General features: G+C 44.2%; 1 protein-coding gene across 2 annotated transcripts in view; it reads right to left on the bottom strand.

The window, feature by feature from the left end:
- CAP2 (cyclase associated actin cytoskeleton regulatory protein 2) overlaps positions 1-27,612 on the bottom strand; it is a 189,380-nt gene that overhangs the window by 82,849 nt on the left and 78,919 nt on the right. For both annotated transcript variants that reach the window (XM_077269938.1, XM_077269939.1), the window contains exon 4: positions 10,021-10,098. In XM_077269938.1, the coding sequence (XP_077126053.1) occupies positions 10,021-10,098 (78 nt within the window). The remainder of the gene's footprint in view (positions 1-10,020; positions 10,099-27,612) is intronic.

Here is a 27,612-nt window from a genome sequence, read left to right as displayed (position 1 = left end):
ATGCGGATCGGCTGGTCAGGTTTTTTCATCGTCGCCATCCAGACAAGCCGGGTCCTATAAGCCGTGAGGGCCCTGGGGTCCCTCGTAGAAGGCGGGGTACTGTCATGTCGGACGCTGTTCAGACCAGGTCGTCCGACAGACAGCGGTAATTCCACTTTTGACCACTATTTGCTCATTGGCGTCTGCTAGATTTTATCTAGCTGTCCCGGGGTTAATTTACCTAATCCTCGGATTGGAAGCTGGGCCATTCCCATGGCTTTTAAATAGTTCTCCTGTTCATTGGGCGTCGCCGATTATAGCTTCTGTCTTGTGCGTTGTTATCTTGGTCTGGAGTGGAGAGCTGGTTGTTGGAGATTCGTTGCTGGTGGTGTATTTTCCTCTGTCTTATTTACTCCTTCCTATATTTGTATTTATTTTGCCCTGCACATTTATAGTGTATTCCTGAGTGACTGCGGCGTGGTGTATATTTTCCTTTATCCTTGTCTGTGCTAACTGTGGGTATTGGAATATTACCTCTTCACTGGGTGGAGGGCAGAGGTATCAGCCTAGGGTTAAAACAGGAGTCAGGGTGAGGTTCGAGGCCTGGACATGCACACCATCAGCGTAAACTCCAGGTAGAGGGTCAGTCAGGATTTCCCTAGTCTGAGGGAAACTGCAGGGGCCCAGGGTTTTAGCTCTTGCTCACCTAATCTCCCCGTGACATTATAATCGGCCCAACAACAACAACAAAAAAAAAAAAGGGGTTTCTTTTTTTTTGTGTGTTTTTTCATGGATCCCATGACTTCCATAACCCGCCAGTTTGAGGCGCTGTCCCTACAGGTCACTGAGTTGAGGGGGGCAGTGCAGCAACAGGGACTAGCAGTATCGAGGCCTGGACATGCACACCATCAGCGTAAACTCCAGGTAGAGGGTCAGTCAGGATTTCCCTAGTCTGAGGGAAACTGCAGGGGCCCGGGGTTTTAGCTCTCGCTCACCTAGTCTCCCCGTGACAATTGTCCCCTGACCACCGAGCAATTGGACTGTAGCATTGGATGCCGGTGTTCATTCTACCCATATCCATTTTGCAATGTGGACTGTCCATCCGGCTCTAAGCTTGTCCTGTAAAAATAAATGGTCTCCAAATGACTGGACTACTAGACACAGGTAGTTTAGTGACCCTCGTGATTATCCGGTGGCCAGAGTAGTCATTGAGATGGCCCAAGGTACGGAGTTCGTTGAGTTCGACGTGGTCCAGGATTTATTGCACATGATCATAGGCTGGAACTTTGTGATGTTTTTTTGTGTGAACTTTTTATTTTCCCAAGGGTAACAGGAGAAATTGGGCCTCCAAAAGTTGTTGTGAAATTTGTCCTGAGTTTGCTGATACCCCATATGTGGGGGTAAACCGCTGTTTGGGCGCATGGCAGAGATTGGAAAGGAAGGAGCGCCGTTTGACTTTTCAATGCAAAATTGGCTGGAATTGAGATCATACGTCGTGTCACATTTGGAGAGCCCCTGATGTTCCTAAACAGTGGAAACCCCCCAATTCTAACTCCAACCCTAACCCCAACACACATCTAACCCTAATCTCAACCCTAACCATAATCCTAACCACAAACCTGACCCTAATCCCAACCCTAACCATAACCCTAACCACGAACCTAACCCACCCCTAACCCTAATCCGAACTGTAACCCTAACCCTAAATTTAGCCCCAACCCTAACACTAACTTTAGCCCCAACCCCAACCCCAACCCTAACCCTAATAGGAAAATGGAAATACTTTTTTAATTTTATTATTTTTCCCTAACTAAGGGGGTGATAAAGGGGGTTTGATTTACTATTTATAGCGGGTTTTAATAGCGGGTTTTTAGGTTTGGCAGCTGTCACACACTAAAAGACACTTTTAATTGCAAAAAACAGTTTTTGCATCACCACATTTTGAGAGCTATAATTTTTCCATATTTTGGCCCACAGAGTCATGTGAGGTCTCGTTTTTCCGGATGAGTTGACGTTTTTATTTATTTTTATTATTATTTATTATTTATTTTTGGGAGGCAGAATTAAGAAAAACCAGCAATTCATGAATTTCTTTTGGTGGGGTGTTTACACCGTTCCACGTGTGGTAAAATTGATAAAGCAGTTTTGTTATTCGGATCAGTACGATGACAGCGATACCTCATTTATATTTTTTTATGCTTTGGCGCTTTTATACAATAAAAACTATTTTTTATAAAAAATTATTATTTTGCATTCCTTTATTCTAAGAGCTATAACTTTTTTATTTTTGCAGGACAAAATGACGTTTTCAGCAGTACCTCGTTTATTTATATCCGTCTTTTTGATAGCGTGTTATTCCACATTTTGTTCGGCGGTATCATGATAAAGCATTGTTTTTTGGCTTGTTTTTTTTTTAATGGTGTTCACTCAAGGGGTTAACTAGTGGGACAGTTTTATAGATCGGATCGTTACGGACGCAGCGATACCAAATATGTGTACTTTTATTGTTTAGATTTTTTTGTATTCAAATATTCATTTAATTATAGAAAAAATATTGTTTTTTTATTATTATTATTATTATTATTATTATTATTATTTTAAAAACATATTTTTACAATTATTCAAAAATTTTTATTAATTCTTTCTTATTTTTACAGTTTGTCGCACTATGGGACACTTATTTTGTGCAGGCTGACCGCTTCTATAGCATGCAGATCTGCATGCTACAGAAGCTGTCAGCACTGCAGCTTCTGTACACTGACACTGAGAGACTTCCTGATATGCACTGCGCATGACAGGAAGTCTCTCAGCTCTGGAGACCTGGATGTCATCATGAGGACATCGGGTCTCCATTGCAGCGATCGGGACCGCGGGGTCTTGGGTCCAAAGTCAGTGCTGACAGCCCCTCTGCCTGCTCCCGGACCGCTGCAATGTTGTTTGATCGCAGTTATCTGGGGCTAAAGTGCCGGGAGTCAGCTGTGACAATCAGCTGACACCCGGCCCCGATCAGCCGCACACCACCCGTGTGCGCGGCCGATCGGCTATGAAGTACTATCCCCTCCATGGTCAGACAGGCCCAGCCCACAAGGACAGGATAGTACATCAGATGTCAGAAAGGGGTTTAGAACAGGGGCGCGTCCAGAAAGCCTGTGTGACATGCACAGACCAGGAAGCAAGGAGTCACGAAGGGGACCACGCCATGCTGCCAGAGCAGTGAGTATGTCGGCGTCCTTGCATGGGGAAGCACGAGGAACCACGCAGATGCATTACCGTTACAGTATGTTATACTGTATTTCATGTTTAACTGCTTTTATCCTATTTCTTATTACAGTAATAGTGGCTTAATAATATAATGAAAAAGCTATCTACTTTATGCAGTTTTTTTAAAGAAGAAAAAAGTCATAGCGAATAACATTTGATATGGTCAGAGAGAGACAAAGGAGTCAAAACCACTAATAAGGCTGGAGGGCCAGTGCCAATGCCAAACCAGAGTCCTCCCTGCCCAGCATCTCAATTTTAACTGTATTTACATCCTGAATACAGATACAGTTCCCTGCACACCAGCTCCCTGCACATCTGAGCTCAGTTGATCAGTTTCCCAACATCCGGAAACTCAAAGGTTGTAGGCTACTGTTGAATAAATGAGATAAATATTTAGTAGACATTTTGCTTTATAATTTTAGATATAAGATGAAGTCACTTCTGTGACATGGAACAGCAGAGCAAATCCTCCCAGTCTCCACTCCACTGTCTGTGAATCTGTGCAAAGCTTCCGTGCCTTAGCTGTGACTCAATGGTTCATTTACAGCTTTACATTACTAAAGCAAACAGTCTAGACAGCTGAATGACAGAATTACCCCTTCAATCTGGCATTATTACATACGTGTCATCTTCATCAGCTTTTCTCATTCCTCTGCATTTTGATTAACTAATGGTCAGTTTTCTTGTTTTGGTTCAACAAATGCTTTGTAGATTTTGCCATTTAGGCAGAACTCAATGAAATCTACCGAATTATGCTGAGGATGGCACGTGGATCCCTGTCACCAACACATGTATTAATAGAAATGTAAATAAAATTAAAGTCCAGCTTGCAGTCATTATATTTTGCCCCAATTAATCAAAAACAAAAAAGTCAACTTTTGTTTACAGCTTCGGATCAGGCCTATGTGTCTCCATCGTAACAGACTCCCAAGCAAATCTTACGTAATCTGGTCCTACAGTCATTCTGCTTTCCACGTCATGCTAAAGGCCCCCATATACAATATATAAAAGTCACCTGAACCTGCCAATTTCAGTAGGATCGTCCAACCATCTAATGTGTATGGGGCCTAACGACTCTCCTGACAGATGATGTTGGTGAGAGAAGGATCCAGCGTGTTGAATTTCTACTGCCGATCCTTCTGTCTAATGAGAAGACAGGTGTTATGACCCCAATGGCAGAGGGTCTCAGGAATAAATACCAAGTCTGCAAACACAAAAAACCAGCTCATAGGGCAGTGGTAACTGGGCTGACCATATATCTAATCCTAGCACCACAAATAGAAGTAGCCGGGGAACGTGCCTACGTTGGTTCTAGATGTCTCGCGCCAGCCGGAGAACTAACTAACCCTAGAAGGGAAAAGAAAGACCTTTCTTGCCTCCAGAGAAAAGACCCCAAAAGTTGGATACAAGCCCCCAACAAATAATAACGGTGAGGTAAGAGGAAAAGACAAACATAAGAATGAGCTAGGTATTTAGCAAAGAGAGGCCCACTAGCTAATAGCAGAATATAGTAAGATGACTTATATGGTCAGCAAAAACCCTATTAAAATATCCACGCTGGATATTCAAGAACCCCCGAACCGTCTAACGGCCGGGGGGAGAACACCAGCCCCCTAGAGCTTCCAGCAAGGTCAGAAATCACATTTAGTACAAGCTGGACAAAAATAGTAGCAAAGCAAGTAACTCAAAAAACAAAGAAGCAAGACTTAGCTTAATTTTGCAAGAGCCAGGACCAGCAGACAGGAGCAACAGAAGGATCTGATAACAACGATGCCAGGCACTGGACTAAGGATCCAGGAAGTTAATATAGCGACACCCCTGGACTAACGACCCAGGTGAGTGCCAAACAGAAAAAAGACAATCCCAGAGTCATACCGCTAGTGACCACAAGAGGGAGCCAAAAAGTCTAATTCACAACAGACAGGCCGCTGCCTTAAGAGTCTGGCATCATCTCTCTCCTAGAGAACACAGAAATTCTCAGCAAGTTTTCCTGTGCATAGCAGACTTGACAGTTGTTCGCCGAACTATCATCGGCCCGACAGTTTCCTTGTGTGCATGGTGGGCTTATGGCTCTGTACTAATCATTTTAATTTTTCTGCTCCAGTACAGAATGTAAAAAGTGACTGTAATGTCGATTCAATCACATGAAGGAACACCAGCAGCTCCCAACAGATCCTCTTGATTACAATGGGGTCCACCAGGTTATATCATAGTCGCAGTACCAGACAAAATAGCACAATATTCTTGGCTAGTTCTGCTATGGAGGCTTCAAACAAAGCCTGCAATGTCGATGTCAACATAATATATACACACCCTTTAATCCCTTAGTGACAATTTTGACCTTAAGGACTTAGGGTACCGTTACACAAAACGATTTACCAACGATCACGACCAGCGATACGACCTGGCCGTGATCGTTGGTAAGTCGTTGTGTGGTTGCTGGAGAGCTGTCACACAGACAGCTCTCCAGCGACCAACGATGCCGAAGTCCCCGGGTAACCAGGGTAAACATCGGGTTACTAAGCGCAGGGCCGCGCTTAGTAACCCGATGTTTACCCTGGTTACCAGCGTAAACGTAAAATAAAAAAAACACATACTCACATTCCGGTGCCTGCGTCCGCTTCCCTGCACTCCTCCTGCATCCTGTGTAAGCGCCGGCCAAAGCAGAGCGGTGACGTCACCGCTGTGCTCTGCTTTCACTTTACGGCCGACGCTCACAGTCAGTGCAGGGAAGCAGACGGCTAGGGACCTGACGGACACCGGAATGTAAGTATGTACTGTTTGGTTTTTTTTACATTTACGATGGTAACCAGGGTAAACATCGGGTTACTAAGCGTGGCCCTGCGCTTAGTAACCCGATGTTTACCCTGGTTACAAGCGAACGCATCGCTGGATCGGTGTCACACACACCGATGCAGCGATGACAGCGGGAGATCCAGCGACGAAATAAAGTTTCAAACGATCTGCTACGACGTACGATTCTCAGCGGGGTCCCTGATCGCCGCTGCGTGTCAAGACACAGCGATATCGTATGGATATCGCTGGAACGTCACGGATCGTACCGTCGTAGCGATCAAAGTGCCAATGTGAGACCGTACCCTAAGCTACATTTTTAGAAATCTGAGCACTCTTATGTAGTAATAACTTTGGAACACTTCAATGTATCCTAGTGATTCTGAGATTATTTTTTCATCAGATAATGTGCTTCATGTTAGTGGCAGATTTTGGTTGATATGATTTGCTTAAATTTATGAAAATATTGAAAGGTTGACAAAAAAAATTAACATTTTGCAGTTTTCAAGCTTCACATTTGTATGCCCTTAAATCAGATAGTTATACCACACTGAATTAATAAATAACATTTCCCATATGTCTACTTTAAATCTGCATAATTTTTTAGACATAACTTTTTTGTTAGGATGTTAGAGGGGTTAAAAGTTTAGTACCAATTTCTAATTTTTTCAACAAATTTTCAAAGCCTGTCTCTTTAGGTGCCTAGTCAGATCTAAATAGACTTTGAGGGGTCTATATATTGGAAATACACCAAAAGGGAGGCCATTTTCAAATCGCACCCCTCAAATACTTCAAAACTGTTGTCAGGAAGTTTTGTTTTACCCTTTTGGTGCTACCCAGAAATTAGTGCACAGTGGAATGAAAAAAAAAACTTAAACATTTTAATTTTACTTCTAAAATTTTGCTTTAGCCCCAATTTTTTCACTTTTGCAAGAGGTAACATCAAAAACTGGACCACGCAGTTTGTTACTGACTTTCTTATGAGCGCGGGAATAGCCCACATGTTGTCAAAAAGTTCTGTTTGGACAAATGGCAGGGCTCTTAACAGAAGGAGGGAATAGTTGAATTTTGAAACACAAATTTGTCTGAAAGAGATGGCGAGCACTATATTGCATTTACAGGGCCCCTAAGGTTCCTAAAGAGCAGAATTCCCTAAGAATTGACCCCATTTTGAAAACTACACCCCTCAAGGATTTTATCCAGAAATATAGTGAGCATTTTGAACCCACACCCGCAGGCACAACACAGAATTTGATGACATTAGGTTGTCATATTGAAAAAGTTAGTTTATTTCACAAAAATCTTGCTTGGGCCCCAAATGTCTCACTTTTGCAATAGGTAACACCAAAAAGTATACCCGACAGTTTGTTGTCCATGCACGGCAATACCCCACATGTAGTCAAAAAATTGTGTTTGGACAAGGCCAGGGCTCAGTAGAGAAGAGACAATTTACATTTTGGAACACAAATTTGACTCTAATTGGAATAGATTGACATGTTTGCAGAGCCTGTGTGGTTCAAGGACAACAGAAAAACCCCATAAATGTATTTTTTGGAAATTATACCCTCTAATGTATTTATCTAAAGAGGTAATGAGTAGTTTGATGCCATATTTTTTATGCAGTTGGTGCAACACAAGTTTGAAAAATTCCAGTTTACATTTTTTTCACCTTAATGTTCATGATGTAACAGATTCTATTGCCTAGTAGGAACAGAGAGTGGATTTTTTTTTTACTAAACCCATGTTGAGGGTAAGACCCAAAACATTTTTTATTTCAGAGACATTTGCGGGGATCCATAAACAGGAATGAAAGGCAGTAGTTTTTGGGAAATATATTGGCGGGCATATAAATTGGTTGGGTGGACAATTAATTGTAGGACTTCTGGGGTTACAAAAATTTGTAAAAAAATAAAAGGGGGTAAAATTGGTGATATCTAATTTTGCTGTTGAAAAAGTGGGAATTTGAGGGGAAAATGGATTGTTGGGATACGACGATGGAGGGGGGACTGCAGAACTTGGCCCTGCTTCTGACGCTTCAGCAGTGATGATTGACTCCACTACGATCGGGCTGTGAGATATGGATTAAGAGTTGTCACTGACTGAACACTGTTCTGCTTTAGAAGCAGATTCGGTTTCACTCCCGATACTGCATGAGCAAAGCAGAGTGTATGCCTGCTCTGCAGTAAATGTTCTGCAGGCCATTATTTTATTTTATATGATTGCCTTAAAAAAAACCAAAAAACAAATCTAATACTAGTATACCTAACGTAACAGTAGTAATTTTTTATTTTATTTTTTTTTACAATTTTTTTTTACTTTTGAAAGAACCCTAACAGTAACTCTAAAGCCCAACCCTAACCCCGACCCTAACCCCAGCTACCCAGCTAAAGGGAAAGAAAGATTATAAAATAAAATAAAACAAAATAATAATTTGACTAGGGGGATGACAACTGTTGGGCTTTTGATCACTATGATTGAATCTATCACAGTGATCAAAAGTCAGGGATCAATAGAAACAATATATGCTGCTGCCAGGTGCTGGCAGGCAGATCTCGGCGGGTTATTTTGCTTCGGGAACAGGAGGAGGGCAGGATGATGGATTTACTGTCACTAAGGTACCATGGGGGGCCTGGGTACATCATTTCTCTCCCCTATGACATGTTAGATCATGTCAAAGCAGAGACAAATGATTTTTAAATCTGGCAAAGGACTGGAAAAACCGGCCCTGATCATGTTCTCAGCTAGATTTTCGGATGCTGGGGGGCGATGTTGACTTATTTCTCGGCGCCATTAAGAAGCGGCGCTGAGGAATACCGCCCCTTAACTGCTGCTGTTAGTAGCCATATCGTCAGTCGTTAAGGGATTGAAATTCTTTGGAAAATAAAATGGAGTGGTAAAGGCCCCGTCTCACATAGCGAGATCGCTAGCGAGATCGCTGCTGAGTCACAAGTTTTGTGACGCAACAGCGATCTCAGTAGCGATCTCGCTATGTGTGACACGTACCAGCGATCAGGCCCCTGCTGCGAGATCGCTGGTCGTGTCGGAATGGCCTGGACCTTTTTTTGGTCGTTGAGGCCCCGCTGACATCGCTGAATCGGTGTGTGTGACACCGATCCAGCGATGTCTTCACTGGTAACCAGGGTAAACATCGGGTTACTAAGCGCAGGGCCGCGCTTAGTAACCCGATGTTTACCCTGGTTACCAAAAAAACAAACAGTACATACTCGCCTTTCGGTGTCCAGGTCCCTTGCCGTCCGCTTCCTGCTCTGACTGCCGGCCGGAAAGTGAGAGCAGATCACAGCAGTGACGTCACCGCTGCGCTCTGCTCTCAGTGTACAGCGGCACTGTCAGAGCAGGAAGCAGACGGCAAGGGACCTGGACACCGAAAGGCGAGTATGTACTGTTTGTTTTTTTTGGTAACCAGGGTAAACATCGGGTTACTAAGCGCGGCCCTGCGCTTAGTAACCCGATGTTTACCCTGGTTACCCGGGTGCTGCAGGGGGACTTCGGCATCGTTGATGACAGTTTCAACGATGCCGAAGTCGTTCCCCTGATCGTTGGTCGCTGGAGAGAGCTGTCTGTGTGACAGCTCCCCAGCGACCACACAGCAACAAAACAGCGACGCTGCAGCGATCAGCATCGTTGTCTGTATCGCTGCAGCGTCGCTGTGTGAGACGGGGCCTTAAGAGGCCAGCCACACCATGTTTTATCTTTTAGCTTCCAAAGTTTTAGATAATCAACCTGTCCCAAATTGGACAGCTGTCTATAGAAAATGTATAAGAAAGTTTTAAGAAGAACCCCCTCCTTTACACTCATACATATTTTTCTACTGCAGTGCAATATAATTTCTCAATTATGCCTCTATAATATCCCTTCTGACCCAAATGTAATGTATCAATAGACAACATTGTACAGGACTATGTACAGCATGTGATATCTGTACTAACCATTATCAGTGCAGCACTTGACCATGTCAGTATATCTTACCTCTGGGGGCTGCTGGTGCTGAGAAGCATGAACCAAAAATACCCTTTCAGCTCGAAATGCATTTTCCACTAGCGTAGCCTAGAAGAGATAGGAGATAGGAGAAGAAGGTGTCAATCAGCGGTCCTATTCTGGTTGCATACCCTTAAATTTCAGGAGACCATTTACATCTCATTCCTTTCATTACAGCTTACCGGTAATATAATATGTGAATCTCCAATTTTGTCCTCAATATACATTTACGCTATGTTCACAAGTGGCATTTTTGCAGTGTTTTTGCTGCATTTTATAGTACCAGCAAAAGCTATGAGACTTCCAAAATCTTTTTCACTACACAGCTTTTTTTTTCCTGATTGAATTAGAGCACTACAGCGTTTTTTAAATTCTTCAGCATGTCAAATCTTTCAGTGTTTTTACAGCTTTTTTTTCACCCATAGAAAGCAATGCAAAAATGCTGCAAAAAACGCAGCATAACATTTTTGCTGTGTTTTTTAGCCTTTTAGTGAATAAAACAAACTTTTTAAAACATATCTTGTAGACAAATCACACATGTAATCTGCCTAAAAAAACGCAGCAAAAATGAAGCAAATGTTTTTACTGCCATGAGTGAAGGTTTTTGCTGCCGAAAAAAAAGCTGCAAAAAGCCACGTGTGAACATAGCCTGTCAATATAATACAGCCCTTAATATAAGGACAACTATACCATTTTGCAACATGAATGACATTGATGTCCTGTATGTTTGTTTTTTTCCTCTAAAACTGCATTTTGAGGTCTATAAAAATGCATGCACAAATTATGTGGAAAAAAATTGTACAAATACTATTCTAATACTTGTTCTCACTTTTCTTTCACAATGTTCTTAAAATTATAAAGAAATAAATACTAATTCATATTCTGTGTTGTTGTTTTTTTTTTTTTAAAAAAGCTTTCCCCTTTGAAGCAGTAAGATGATGACATGGGTTTTTTGGCTTCCTCTGGATCAGCATGTTAGGGCATGTTAGGTTAGGCTATGGGTTGAACTAGATGGACTTAAAGTTTTCCTTCAACCTTAAAAACTATGTTACTATGTTACTATGATGACAGCTAGTTATTTTTTTGGCTCCATAAGTAAAACTTGTTGTCATTAACAAAGCTGGAGTTTGTTGTTAGATGTAGAAAATAAGTAAGCTTTAGTTAGAACACAAACAGCACTATACAAGCTATGGGCTGCGATGTCCCTCGAAATGTCACATTGGTGCATGTTGGCTGAGCCTTTTCATACTGTTATCTGACTAGGTCCTCTTGGTGGGGCACGGGTTATATGTGGATCTTTTTAGGACAATAGAGTAGCGAGCTGTAGTTCAGACCTCATTGTTTACATTTCTGCTGACGGCAAACTATGAACATATTCTTCTATATTCCAGCTCACTAGGTTCTAAGCTCTCACTGACTGGTCTGTGGGTCAGCAGGAGACACAGAATGAACAGTAAGACTTAACACCTTATGGGTGAGAAAGACGGCTATCCATTTTTAACTGACAATACAAATCTATTATTCTCCTTTGGGAAACGTGTGAGGATAAAATGGTTAATTCCTCTAAATTTATCCTACTAGAACATCAAAACTACAGAACGTATTTCATTTTAAAATATATATTTGATGCACTTAAAGGGAGTCTCTCTGCAGGTTTTTGATACCTCATCTGGGAGCAGTATGATGTAGAGAAAGAAAACCTGAATCCAATGATGTATCACTTAGTTTACTGGGTGCAGCCTTTCTGACACATTCAGAGTTCTTAGATTTAGAAATGCAGAAGAGCTGAGAAAGCTAGCCCCACCCACACCAGGCTCTGTATGTACAATGTCCATAGACAGTGACCTGTCTATCACAGGAGGAGGCAGAGTCAAACGAGTGCCTAATTCACCAGCTAGTCACAGCAATGATAATCACCAGGTGATAAAACCTTCAGTGTAAATAAACAACAGCACACAGCCTGACACGTGACACATCGTTGAATTCTGTGTGTTAATCTCATGTTGTACTCAGATTACATAGCAAAACCTGATGATAGATTCCCTTTAATGCAAAATGACATACAGTACAGACCAAAAGTTTGGACACACCATCCCATTTAAAGATTTTTCTGTATTTTCATGACTATGAAAATTGCACATTCACTCTGAAGGCATCAAAACTATGAATTAACACATGTGGCATTATATACTTAACAAAAAAGTGTGAAACAACTGAAATTGTGTCTTATATTCTAGGTTCTTCAAAGTAGCCACCTTTCGCTTTGATGACTGCTTTGCACACTCTTGGCATTCTCTTGATGAGCTTCAAGAGGTAGTCACCGGGAATGGTTTTCACTTCACAGGTGTGCCCTGTCAGGTTTAATAAGTGGGATTTCTTGCCTTATAAATGGGATTGGGACCATCAGTTGTGTTGTGCAGAAGTCTGGTGGATACACAGCTGATAGTCCTACTAAATAGACTGTTATAATTTGTATTATGACAAGAAAAAAGCAGCTAAGTAAAGAAAAACAAGTGGCCATCATTACTTTAAGAAATGAAGGTCAGTCAGTCCGAAAAATTGGGAAAACTTTGAAAGTGTCCCCAAGTGCAGCGGCAAAATCCATCAAGCGCTACAAAGAAACTGGCTCACATGAGGACCGCCCTAGGAAAGGAAGACCAAGAGTCACCTCTGCTTCTGAGGATAAGTTTATCCAAGTCACCAGCCTCAGAAATCGCAGGTTAACAGAAGCTCAGATTAGAGACCAGGTCAATGCCACATAGAGTTCTAGCAGCAGACACATCTCTGCAACAACTGTTAAGAGGAGACTTTGTGCAGCAGGCCTTCATGGTAAAATAGCTGCTAGGAAACCACTGCTAAGGACAGGCAACAAGCAGAAGAGACTTGTTTGGGCTAAAGAACAAAAGGAATGGACATTATACCAGTGGAAATCTGTGCTTTGGTCTGATGAGTCCAAATTTGAGATCTTTGGTTCCAACCACCGTGTCTTTGTGCGCGCAGAAAAGGTGAACGGATGGACTCTACATGCCTGGTTCCCACCGTGAAGCATGGAGGAGGAAGTGTGATGGTGTGGGGGTGCTTTGCTGGTGACACTGTTGGGGATTTATTCAAAATTGAAGGCATACTGTACCAGCATGGCTACCACAGCATCTTGCAGCGGCATGCTATTCCATCCAGTTTGCGTTTAGTTGGACCATCGTATATTTTTCAACAGGACAATGACCCCAAACACACCTCCAGGCTGTGTAAGGGCTATTTGACCAAGAAGGAGAGAGATGGGGTGCTACGCCAGATGACCTGGCCTCCACAGTCACCAGACCTGAACCCAATCGAGATGGCTTGGGGTGAGCTGGACCGCAGAGTGAAGGCAAAAGGGCCAACAAGTGCTAAGCATCTCTGGGAACTCCTTCAAGATTGTTGGAAGACCATTCCTGGTGACTACCTCTTGAGGCTCATCAAGAGAATGCCAAGAGTGTGCAAAGCAGTCTTCAAAGCAAAAGGTGGCTACGTTGAAGAACCTACAGGAGAATATAAGACATAATTTCAGTTGTTTCACACTTTTTTGTTAAGTATATAATTCCAATTGTTAATTCATAGTTTTGATGCCTTCAGTGTGAATGTACAATTTTAATAGTCATGAAAATACAGAAAAATCTTTAAATGAGAAGGTGTGTGTCCAAACTTTTGGTCTGTACTGAACATAACCTGTCATCTGGGGCACACATATATGTACACCTACATTAACCGGTGTCCTTCTGTAACAGCCTGGGTAAAAGAAAAACTTAGATCCAGATGCCTAACCCCTTAGATGCCATGGTCAACTGCAGCCACAACAGTTAGACACAGAGAGATCTCTCTGTCCCTCAAAGTCCCCCCCAAAATCATTGTAGGTTGCTGTAGGAATGCTGAGGCAGCAGGGAAGCCGGAGGCTAACTCTGGCCAGATGCCTGCTGCTTGACAATTAATATAGCACCTTAATAGCCTGCCTGACATAACTGAGCATAAAGCATCACGATGCATCTGGTGGGAGAAAAAGAAAAGGTGTAAATAAAATGTTGAAAAACGAAGAAAGCAAATATAAGGCCCCCTACTCATTAAAAAAAGCTTTGGGTAAAAGTAAAGAAAATGTTTTTTTGATTTTATACTTTTGTATCTGTAATGACCCGAATTATTATAAGATCACATTATTTAAATAAAATGTTACTGTTCCTAATAACTCAGTCCCTTGTGTACATGCCACCTATTGTCAGAATTTTCAGAGAAAAAGATTTAGGCTGGGGTCACACTTGCGTGTGCAATGCGAGAAACTTGTACGAGTCTCTCACATCAATACCCCACACTGCCACCGGCACTCGGGACCGGAGCATGCGGCTGCATGTATTTCTATGCAGCTGAACGCTCCGGTTCCGAGTACTGGCGGCAGTTTCTCGCTTTGCACTCGCAAGTGTGACCCTGGCCTAAGGGCACATTTCCATAGGGTGTCAACGCATTTTCTGTCCAGATTTTAAGAAACCCTATGTGCAAATATTGCGGAAAATATCTGTAGTATAAATTAAGCAGCACTGAGGGATCACTATCCGTAGCCTGCCGAGTTGTGCAGTGGATGTTATTGTGGATGTCATTGTTAGCAGAACTTGGAGATTTCAGCAGTGCCTGCTGACCAGCTAAGGCTTTATTCACACATCTGTATTTTTGAACAGTATTTCACACTATTTCATCAGTATTTCTATGCCAAAACCAGGAGAGTCTCCAAAACACATCACAGGTGTAGATCTTTCAAATATAGGTTTCCTCTGTAAGTTCCTGATAGGCAGGGGTGGGATTCAAATTTTTAACAACAGGTCCTCTAAGTCGTGGCGGCCGGAATTTTGGCCACGCCCATTTTCAATAACCCCGCCCATACTAATAAGCCACGCCCAGTGGCACGATTCATATTTTTGGAAGCAGTTTGTCTCCCTTAATGACAAGAATACGTTGTGACATACGGTATTAAAGTCATGGACCATACTGTATAACGGCCACACGATGCTCCATACTGTATAATGGCCACACATGATGCTCCATACTGTATAACGGCCACACATGATGCTCAATACTGTATAACGGCCACACATGATGCTCAATACTGTATAATGACCACACATGATGCTCCATACTGTATAATGGCCACACATGATGCTCCATACTGTATAACGGCCACACGATGCTCCATACTGTATAACGGCCACACGATGCTCCATACTGTATAATGGCCACACATGATGCTCCATACTGTATAACGGCCACACATGATGCTCCATACTGTATAACGGCCACACATGATGCTCAATACTGTATAATGGCCACACATGATGCTCCATACTGTATAATGGCCACACATAATGCTCCATACTGTATAATGGCCACACACAGTTCTCCATACTGTATAATGACCCCCCCCTGTATGCATGGCTCATACTCCCCCCCCCGTATGCATGGCTCATACTCCCCCCCCCGTATGCATGGCTCATATTCACTCCCCCCTGTATGCATGGCTCATATTCCACCTCCCCCCTGTATGCATGGCTCATCTCTCCACCCCCCCACCCCCCGTATGCATGGCTCATCTCTCCACCCCCCCCTGTATGCATGGCTCATAATTCCCCCCCCCCCGTATGTATGGCTGATGGCTCATATTCCCGTATGCATGGCTCATAATTCCCCCCCCCCCCTGTATGCATGGCTAATGGCTCATAATTCCCCCCCCCCTGTATGCATGGCTGATGGCTCATAATTCCCCCCCCTGTATGCATGGCTGATGGCTCATATTCCCCCCCCCCCCATATGCATGGCTGATGGCTCATACTCCCCGGTATGCATGGCTCATCTCTCCACCCCCTCCCCCGCTCCTTCTCCCATCTTGCATGGCTCGGGCGGCTTACCTTCCTCCTTCATCCCTCCGCCCCCCATACTCACCTGTCAGCTGTCCCACACACCGCGCGGCTGCGCCGACATCCTCCCTCTGGCTCTGTCCCGCCGCAGCGCCTTCTTCCTGAGTGAGCGGTCATGTGGTACGGCTGATTAAGGTAATGAATATGCGCATATTCATGACCTTTAATGAGCGGTACCACGTGACCGCTCACTCTGGACGCGCTACAGACGCTGAGACCAGGCATCGCTGGAGCAGGGTGAGTATCGTCTTAAAGGAGGGAGGGTGGGACTCGGAGGCGGGCGGGGGCGGGCGGTCGCGTTTGTGACCCGGGACTAAAAAAAACCAAAAAACCTTGCTCAGGTGCCGCCCCCCCCCCGCAATGTCGCCGCCCTAGGCACGTGCCCTCGCGTGCCTAGTGGCAAATACGGCCCTGTGTGTGATCCCGGCCTTAAGGGCACAAAAATTGAGTTTGAAAACTGCTAAATTTGACAAAACCTTGTAAGTTATGCAGTGTCCAGTTGTAGAACTACAACTCCAAGCATGCCCTGGCAGATTCATGCTGGGGACTATAACGTCCGGAGAGGCATGTTTGGGTAATTACTGCACCAGTCCTTCACATAATTCATAGGAAATATTGCAAATCCCTAAAGGTACCGTCACACTGGGCGAGGTTGCAGCGATATCGCCAGCGATCCGTGACGTTGCAGCGTCCTGCATAGCGATATCGCTATGTTTGGCACGCAGCAGCGATCTGGATCCTGCTGGGATATCGCTGGTTGCAGGGAGAGTGGACGAACTTTCTTTCGTCGCAACTCTCCCGCTGACATCGCTGGATCGCCGTGTGTGACGCCGATCCAGCGATGTCTTCACTGGTATCCATGGTAAACATCGGGTTACTAAGTGCAGGGCCGCGCTTAGTAACCCGATATTTACCATGGATACCATGGTAAAAGTAAAAAAAAAACACTACATACTCACCGTCTGTTGTCCGTCACGTCCCCTGGAGCTTGCCGTACTGACTGTCTCAGCGCCGGCCGGCTGTAAAGCAGAGCCCAGCGGTGAACCTGCAGTAACAGCGGTTCACCGCTGGGCACCGCTGTTACGGCCGGCCGGCGCTGAGACAGTCAGTACGGCAAGCGCCGAGGGACATGAAGGACGACAGAAGGTGCGTATGTAGTGTTTTTTTTTTTTTACATGGGGACTTCGGCATCGCTGAAGACAGTTTCAGCGATGCCGAAGTCGCTTGGTCGCTGGAGAGAGCTGTCTGTGTGACAGCTCCCCAGCGACCACACAGCAACTTACCAGCGATCACGTCGCTGGTCGCGATCGCTGGTAAGTTGCTCAGTGTAACGGCACCTTAAGTGACAAGTACACAGCGGCGCACTCACCTTTAAATCCAGCCTTATTCCTGGCAGCCTGAAATACAGAAGTCAGCAGTGAATCCCAGGCGCCGGTCACATGACCCTGGAGGACCCCAGATGATGGGCTCACTCACCATAGCGCAGCGCCGGGCCGCCTCATACACGGCTCCTGCTGGGAGTGGGACTCATAACAAAGCCGCGCTCAGGCCGGAACCGCAGCTGCTGCACAGCACGGGGCGTCTCACTGTTACCATGGCAGCCGATAGCTCCCAGTCTCCTCCCACCATGCCACTGCGTTTACTAGTTATCTCGGCCACTCACATTAACCGCCACTCTACCCGTGCCCTGCAGTAGAGGCGCTTCCGGTGTGAGCGAACTGCATTATGGGGATTGTAGTTTACACCCTCCCGGGGTGAACAATCCCCACCAGCAGCACAGCAACCCGTCCGGGGGCGGTCCGGAGGCGGTCCGGGGGCGTGGTAACCATTTTCAATTACCGGAACGCTGGCAGATAGAAATTTTAGTAAACGGCTGCCCCGTACCGGGTCGTACCGGCTGAATCCCACCACTGCTGATAGGGCTAGCTGAATGCACCAAATAAGATAAAGAAAGATATAAGGTGTGTTCTCAGCCCGGGGTCCATCGTGCAGAGATATTACCTGCTGCTCGGTAACGGCGGGCAGTATAAGGCGGTATAATGAGAACACACATGGGCAGGTACGGACTGGGAATGAAATTCAGCCCTGGCATTTGAAATCAGACAGGCCCATGCTGTTCTCATCCCCAAGCACCAGATGGGATAAATTACTAATATTACCCTTCATGGAGGAAAGTAATATTTAATAGTAGACCAATATTTCTAATGATACCTCCATCACAACTCTTAACAGTATTGGTGTCTTGAGAACACAGATTCTGTTAACAATGAGTAGACAAGGCAGCCCACAACCAGAGATGCCCTTCTGGCATTTGCCAGATGGGCAGTCCGGCCCTGCACATGGGTTAACGTCACCCGGAATGTATGAAGACGAACCCTGTTGCGTCACAGAGCTGCTATATCGCTGAACGAATGCTAGTATTCAGTCACAGAACTCTGCCCCAAGGGCACGGGGTTAGAGTCCCTCTAGACCCATTAGCGTTCGGCGCCGCACCTGCGGTGCCAGGGAAAAACTATAATAATAAATTTAGCACACTGAGTGCACGCAGCGCCGCTCTGGTGGACACCACTAACCGCCCTAACTAGGGACCGAAAAGCGCACTAATTGCGCACGGCGCCGCACTGGCGAACGCTGCTAATGACGCTGTAGGAAACATGCTCAATGCTGGATGGCACTTAACTGGCGCTAGTCAGCTCCAATCACCCACACTACAACACAACAACACTAGAGAAGGGGATCAATTAGGAGCTTTCACCAAAAAATACATTGCATCCATACACACCACATTTTGAGGTGATACTAGCGCACGGCCGAGCGGCCATGCAAACCTTTTAAAGTTGCAGCCTTCTGGGACCATCCCAGTGGTCCAATCAGAGCATCCTGAGGACCTGGGCATGTGACCCCCGACCTCCAATGAGAGGTCGTCCCACGGGCATGCTCAGTAGGCAAAAAGCGGGACTTAGTTCCAAGAAGGTCTCGACACTGACTAATGCTGATTACAATAGCTGGACCTGGGATGGCAGTAGTAACCAAATGCACAGCATCAGCTTGAGCAAGATGCTGGGACTGACGTCTCTGCTGAGCAGGCTCCTCTGTGGCTGGGAAAGAATGGGAGACCGCAGAGGACATGGTTCGAGATTCCCTCTGTGCAGCGGCAGGAACTCGACACCTAACAGTTCCACTCCTAGTTTTGGCATACAAACAATGATGTAAAATACTGACCAAATACTGAACGTGTTGTGGTTAGAGCGGCTCTCTCGGCTGCACACGGAGGTAGACACGGGTACACTGCGACTTTAAGAACTTCCTTTGGTTTATTGAAGGCAGCATAACCAAGGTGTGGTAATAAAAAATACAGCCCCCTGGGCAAAACAGGAAAACAAAATAAACTGGTGGCAAAACAAACAGTCCTTCTGTGAGCGGGGTTCCTCAAACTCACAGCTGGCAGCATACACTCTGTTCAGGTTTACAAGTCCCCACTACACTCTCCTGGAGTGATCTTCCTCCAGGCCCACACTGAACACTGGAAGCTCTGGCCAGCCATTTAAGCTCAGACCTTGTGACTCCTCCATCATGTGACTGATCACATGATCTTGACATCACACAGGTCCTGTCAGGACTCTGCATGTAAAGATATGGTGGACCCACTCCCACCCTCTCCATGGAGGTCTACTAAAACCAGCCCATAACATAACTCTCATTTCATCCTCCCAACACGTAGTTTACTGGAGGAAACTACTATGGTTTTACATCATTGGCGCCATCATGCGTAATGACACGTATCTCCCCTCTATCACTTCGCCAGTGACTCTGTCACAGTGTGAATAAGCCATAATGTGTATTTGGTGGTCTCTGAACTCTTCGAGACAGAATAAATGAGGACAGAGAAGGATACAACTCTTTAATTTAACAGGTATCTCAGGGCAGATACAATACCATCAGAGTTTTCTATCAGAAACCTATTTATTTCTCCCTGTTGAAAAACATCTATGCTCTGCATGGATATCAGGGGGATATGGAAGAATGACTGTTGGCCACACAAGTGACAGCTATCTATTGTGTAATGCCTGCCTTAGAATATTCAAATGCAGACTACAGAAGATAACATTAATTACCTGTTCACTTCCCAATTTTACACAGAAAATAACATGTGGGAATGACAGAAGATAAAGAAGAACAGATAAGAGTGACTAAAGAGAATTACCAGACTAGCTCATACAAGTGTTGTCCACTACTGGATAATCCCTGCTTAATCACTTCAGGGCCCCATAGACGATTAAAACAATCTATACTCACCTCCCACAGTGGTGCCATTACAGCAATGTGAGCGCTGCTATTACCATTTAGTCATGAGTCATTGTTGTGTTCATTGACCACTGCAGCAAATCAATGGTCGCTGATCAGCTGTAGCTTACCAATATTCCATCAAAGCAGACATCCGATCTGACAAAATAAAAAAAGCTGCAGAAGGTCAATTACCATTGATTTGGTGAAGCAGTCACATGACATATTCTGTCTAAGCTGCAAGCGTAGGGCGCTGTTAGACACTATTTCTAGGCTGTCTTTTTTAATCGTACTTGCACTTAGCGATGTCCTCAGACAGTTTTAACTCGACTGTTGGAGGCACTTATGAAGATTCCAGAAGAAGGTACAGTTAGGTCCATATATATTTGGACAGAGACAACATTTTTCTCATTTTGGTTATAGACATTACCACAATTTAATTTTAAACAAAACAATTCAGATGCAGTTGAAGTTCAGACTTTTAGCTTTCATTTGAGGGTATCCATATTAAAATTGGATGAAGAGTTTAGGAGTTTCAGCTCCTTAACCTGTGCCACCCTGTTTTTTAAAGGGACCAAAAGTAATTGGACAATTGACTCCAAGGCTATTTCATGGACAGGTGTGGGCAATCCCTTCATTATGTCATTCTCAACTAAGCAGATAAAAGGCCTGGAGTTGATTTGAGGTGTGGTGCTTGGATTTGGAAGGTTTTCCTATGAAGTAAACATGCGGTCAAAAGTGCTCTCCATGAAGGTGAAACAAGCCATTCTTAAGCTGTGAAAACAGAGAAAAAACCCATCCGAGAAATTGCTACAATATTAGGAGTGGCAAAATGTACAGTTTGGTACATCCTGAGAAGGAAAGAAAGCACTGGTGATCTCATCAATGCAAAAAGACCTGGGCGCCCACGGAAGACAACAGTGGTGGATGATCGCAGAATAATCTCCATGGTGAAGAGAAACCCCTTCACAACAGCCAACCAAGTGACCAACACTCTCCCGGAGGTCGGCATATCAATATCCAAATCTATCATAAAGAGAAGACTGCATGAAAGTAAATACAGAGGGTTCACTGCACGGTGCAAGCCACTCATAAGTGTCAAGAATAGTGTTGAGCATTCCGATGCTGCAAGTATCGGGTATCGGCCGATACTTGCTGTATCGGAATTCCGATACCGGGATTCCGATACTCTTGTGGTATCGGATATCGGGTATCGCAACAACATTAATGTTAAAATGTGTAAAAGAGAGAATTAAAATAAAAAATATCGCTATACTCACCTCTCCGACGCAGCCGGGACTTCAGCGAGGGAACCGGCAGCGTTGTTTGTTTAAAATTCGCGCTATTACTTGGTTACGTGAATTCCCGGCTTGTGATTGGTCAGGTCGGCCATGTTGCCGGGACGCGGACCAATCACAGCAAGCCGTGACGAAATTACGTCACGGCTTGCTGTGATTGGTCCGCGTCCCGGCAATATGGCCGCCCTGACCAATCACAAGCCGTGACGTCACGGGAGGCTGGACACGCGCCCATTTTAAAATGAGCGCGTCCAGCCTCCCGGCTTGTGATTGGTTGACCGCGGCGCAACCAATCACAAGCCGTGACGTCACGGGAGGCTGGACACGCGCCCATTTTAAAATGAGCGCGTCCAGCCTCCCGGCTTGTGATTGGTTGACCGCGGCGCAACCAATCACAAGCCGTGACGTCACGGGAGGCTGGACACGCGCCCATTTTAAAATGAGCGCGTGTCCAGCCTCCCGTGACGTCACGGCTTGTGATTGGTCAGGGCGGCCATATTGCCGGGACGCGGACCAATCACAGCAAGCCGTGACGTAATTTCGTCACGGCTTGCTGTGATTGGTCCGCGTCCCGGCAACATGGCCGACCTGACCAATCACAAGCCGGGAATTCACGTAACCAAGTAATAGCGCGAATTTTAAACAAACAACGCTGCCGGTTCCCTCGCTGAAGTCCCGGCTGCGTCGGACAGGTGAGTATAGCGATATTTTTTATTTTAATTCTTTCTTTTACACATTTATATGGTTCCCAGGGCCTGAAGGAGAGTTTCCTCTCCTTCAGACCCTGAGAACCATCAGGAATACCATCCGATACTTGAGTCCCATTGACTTGTATTGGTATCGGGTATCGGTATCGGATTAGATCCGATACTTTGCCGGTATCGGCCGATACTTTCCGATACCGATACTTTCAAGTATCGGACGGTATCGCTCAACACTAGTCAAGAATAAAAAGGCTAGACTGGACTTTGATAAAAAACATCTAAAAAAGCCAGCACAGTTCAGGAAGAACATTCTTTGGACAGATGAAACCAAGATCAACCTCTACCAGAATGATGGAAAGAGAAAAGTATGGCGAAGGCTTGGTACAGCTCATGATCCAAAGCATACCACATCATCTGTAAAACACGGCGGAGGCAGTGTGATGGCTTGGGCATGCATGGCTGCCAGTGTCACTGGGTGACTAGTGTTTATTGATGATGTGACACAGGACAGAAGCAGCCAAATGAATTCTGAGGTATTCAGAGCCATACTGTGTGCTCAGATCCAGCCAAATGCAGCAAAACTGATTGGTCGTCGTTTCATACTACAGATGGACAATGACTCAAAACATGAAGCCAAAGCAACCCAGGAGTCTATTAAAGCAAAGAAGTGGAATATTCTTGAATGGCCAAGTCAGTCACCTGATCTCAACCCAATTGAGCATGCATTTCACTTGTTAAAGACTAAACTTCAGACAGAAAGGCCCACAAACAAACAGCAACTGAAAACCACCGCAGTGAGGGCCTGGCCGAGCATCAAAAAGGAGGAAACACAGCGTCTGGTGATGTCCATGAGTTCAAGACTTCAGGCAGTCATTGCCAACAAAGGGTTTTCAACCAAGTACTAGAAATGAACATTTTATTTAAAATTATTGAATCTGTCCAATTACTTTTGGTCCCTTTAAAAACAGGGTGGCACATGTTAAGGAGCTGAAACTCCTAAACCCTTCATCCAATTTTAATGTGGATACCCTCAAATGAAAGCTGAAAGTCTGAACTTCAACTGCATCTGAATTGTTTTGTTTAAAATTCATTGTGGTAATGTCTATAACCAAAATGAGAAAAATGTTGTCTCTGTCCAAATATATATGGACCTAACTGTATATTTTCCAGCTGCATTCTTGTAAACATACACACATACAGCCAGTAAAAAAGACTTTTCAGAAACAGGATTGCATACACAAGAGCTTCTAAGATGGCTGATAGATGGTGAATGAGGAAGAAGAATGAGGAAGAAGTTACTGACATCAGAGCTACAGAGAGGGAGCGAGGAACGACAAACCTTATTGCATAGCAATGAAACAGCACAATATTTTTACAACACAATGATAATGCAATCCTGTCTGTATGATTCCCAAGTCATGGGACATGACATGACACAACAATGTCACATGACCCACCAGGAATAGCAGAACCTACATCACTTGAAGGGTTAGATGCAGGAGGAAAAACACATGGAGTTTTACTCCATGTACTTAGTACTTAGTACTTAGAATATAACAAACTTTATTAAATATATAACTGTATATTAAAATATGAACAAACACTTAAAAAATGATAGGCATGACAGAAAACAGAGCTGACATCCACCTAAAGTGTAAAAAATAAGGCAACATGATTACATTAAGCCACAGTAACCAATAGAAGTGCACTGAAAATCACGTGACCTATATAAATGGTGAAGTACCAATTGTAGTTATATATAATGAAAGAGGGGCAATATAAGTCCTTTAGAATACGAAGTCTGATGAGAACATAATATTAATAAACTCATCAGATGTAACAAAGACACATATTCCAGCACACAACATATGGTAAGTCTACACAAAGTAGATGGCACATAGTGAAACATAATAATGAAACATACTAAGTAATAAATGCCGAAGGTGAACAGCCTTGAGTCCCTAGGCGCATTTCTCTTCTTTTAAATGATTTTGTTTCATCATGGGGGGATTTTTTTTTAAGTGTTTGTTCATATTTTTAATATATATTTAATAAAGTTTGTTATATTCTAAGCACTATAAAATCCATGTGTTTTTCTATCTAATAAGCTTTTTTCATGGAGTGGCTTCTCTGTGATCAGTTAGGGCATTACATTGCCCTCTCCTGATCCAGCTAACATGATTTGGTTGTACCTAGTGGATTTTGGTTTAATTATCACTTGAAGGGTGCGCTGCATGAGGTGAATATAGATTGTTTTTTTTCACTATGGGGCTCTAAAGTCATTAAGCTGGGTTTGTCCGGTACTGGACAATGCGTTTAAAGTTAGTCAAACCTGCCGGCCATCTAAAATATTTATATTACAAAGTCTGGTCCTTTCATGTATCAGAGGTATGATGCAGTGGAAAAAAAAAGCTCATGGATCACTGAGAATCAGGAGATAAGGTATACTGGTCAGTAGATTGGAAATCAAAGCAAGAAACACCAGATGCAGATAGAAGGCAGTCACATACATTTTTGTATCCCTTTCCTGTTTAATACAGTTCAACTACCTTTTCCCGTAGATCCATTGACAATTCTTTAGCTTTCCCCATGACTCACAATCCAGAAATGTCAGTGGCTGTATGAAAGATGCAAGAGTCTGTCTGGATCCCAGAAACTCACTCAGCTTTTATGCACACACACTGATTACAAGCAAACAGGTCACAGGTGAGGATGTTACTTTTAGTATCCCCTCAAACCCATTTGTGTCAACTTTTGTGCATGTTATCAGGCCAAAATCACCAGGGAATGTGAACTTTTGATCTGTGTCATTTGGATATTTTTGCTAGTCATTATGATTTAAAAAGAGAAAACACAGTAGTTTGGCAATAGATGGCTTCACCCAACCACTAACCATGAGAGAAGAAAATGTTTTGGTGTTAACATTCATATTCTCTGAAAAAAGGCCAAGAAAGCAAGAATTCTGCAGGGGTATGTAAACTTTTGAGCACATCTGTAACTATAAATCTTTCATTTCTATTCTGCATTCTATTTCAGTACATGTCACAGGGATGGCACACGGATGTCGCGTATGTGATCTGTGTGCGGAACGTATTGTCATCCATGCTACCAGAAAAAACTGACATGTATGTGTCACATGGACACATGGATTACAATAGGTGTGCGTGTGTACGTATCTCTGTCAAGTTTGAAAACGGACGCCACATGTACCGGAAACAAGGAAGTGTAAATGGTGCCTAAAGCTGCATTTACACTGCAAAATAATCATGAATGAGCATCATTAACCCCATAACGACCAATATGCCTTTTAACAACGGCTGTTAAAGGGCTTTATTCCTCAGCGCTGCTTTTTTCACTGCACTCATGAATAAGTGAATAGCGACACCAGAGGGCGCAAATCCTACAGGTGACAGCTGTACATGAAAACTGACACCCCGCGGCATTGGCCCTGACCGGTTTGTAACCGATCAACACCGATTAACCTCTAAAATGCCTATGTCAATCAAAAGACCTCCTATGAAAGGATTGGCCCCCATAATTGTAATTGCGGCTGACGATCATTGTCAGTTAAAAGCAGAGTCTAGCATTGTCCGCTGTAAAAAACAGGGCTTGTACTGCCGAGCACCGTGCAGCCTATGCACATTGAGTGATCTTTTACAGATCGCTCAGTGCACATAGTTTACTTTGGTCTGCCTGTGAAATCAGGCATTTAAATGAAAGCGGTCGGATTGTGCTGTCGGTCGGTCCATGTAAGCGGACCCTAACTGGTCCATTTCTTGATAGATTTAATACAAAATTGTATTAAATGCATTAATTTATCATATAATGCTTCATAATGTACAGAGAGCTAATCTCCTAATAGTAATGAGCTAATCTCCTAATAAAGCACACATGTCATTTTTGTGATATGTGACACTGCTATTTGTATGGTAACAGATGGAGAGGCTGTTGGAGTTATGATTCTCTAATAACAGATGGTGACTACGTCTGTACTATCATCGCAGCATTTACAGTTAGTGTGGAACCAAAGGAACGGATCATGTTTAGAATTTGGTGTAGCTGTCGCCAATTATATATTTTACAAGCAAGGAAAATATCTTGCTAGGGTGTTGCATTAGAAAAATGAAAAGCAAAATAACCCCACAACATGATGCTGCCACCCCCATGTTTCACAGTTGGGATGATGTTCGTAAGCTTCCGAGATTCTCCCTTTATCCTAAAAACGTAATGATGGTTATTATGCCAAAAAAGTTAAATTTTGGTTTCATCAGACCACAGGACGTCTCCAAAAATTAAAGTCTTTGTTCCTGTGTGCATTTGCAAACATTAATCTGGGTGTTTTATATTTCTTTTGGAGTAAAGGCTTCTTCCTGGCAGAGTGGCCTTTCAGCCCATGTTGATACTGTACAATACTTGTTTCTCTATGGATAGTGACACAATTTTACCAGCTTCCGCCATCATCTTCACAAGGTCTTTTCCTTTTGTCCTTGGGTTGATATGCACATGTCGGACCAGAGCACTATCATCTTTGGGACACAGAATCCGTCTTCTTCCTGAGCGGTATGATGGCAGCACATTCCCATCTTGTTTGTACTTGAATATAATTGTTTGTACAGATGAATGAGGCACTTTCAAGTATCTTGAAATTGTACCTAAAGGCCCCGTCACACATAGCGATTTACCAACGATCACGACCAGCGATACGACCTGGCCGTGATCGTTGGTAAGTCGTTGTGTGGTCGCTGGGGAGCTGTCACACAGACAGCTCTCTCCAGCGACCAACGATCAGGGGAACGACTTCGGCATCGTTGAAACTGTCTTCAACGATGCCGAAGTCCCCCTGCAGCACTCGGGTAACCAGGGTAAACATCGGGTTACTAAGTGCAGGGCCGCGCTTAGTAACCCGATGTTTACCCTGGTTACCAAAAAAAACAAACGGTACATACTCACCATCTGATGTCCGTCAGGTCCCTTGCCGTCTGCTTCCCGCTCTGACTGAGTGCCGCCGTACAGTGAGAGCAGAGCGCAGCGGTGACGTCACTGCTGTGCTGTGCTCTCACTGTACGGCCGGCAGTCAGTCAGAGCAGGAAGCAGACGGCAAGGGACCTGACGGACATCAGATGGTGAGTATGTACTGTTTTTTTTTTTTTACATTTACGCTGGTAACCAGGGTAAACATCGCGTTACTAAGCGCGGCCCTGCGCTTAGTAACCCGATGTTTACCCTGGTTACCAGTGAAGACATCGCTGGATCGGTGTCACACACACCGATTCAGCGATGTCAGCGGGACCTCAACGACCAAAAAAAGGTCCAGGCCATTCCAACACGACCAGCGATCTCGCAGCAGGGGCCTGGTCGCTGGTACGT

Source organism: Ranitomeya variabilis, chromosome 6 (assembly GCF_051348905.1).
Source record: "Ranitomeya variabilis isolate aRanVar5 chromosome 6, aRanVar5.hap1, whole genome shotgun sequence".
In the NCBI taxonomy this organism is placed as follows: Eukaryota; Metazoa; Chordata; class Amphibia; order Anura; family Dendrobatidae; genus Ranitomeya; species Ranitomeya variabilis.
The sequence above is the reverse complement of the archived record's forward strand: the minus strand, read 5'-3'. Positions and strand labels throughout refer to the sequence as shown.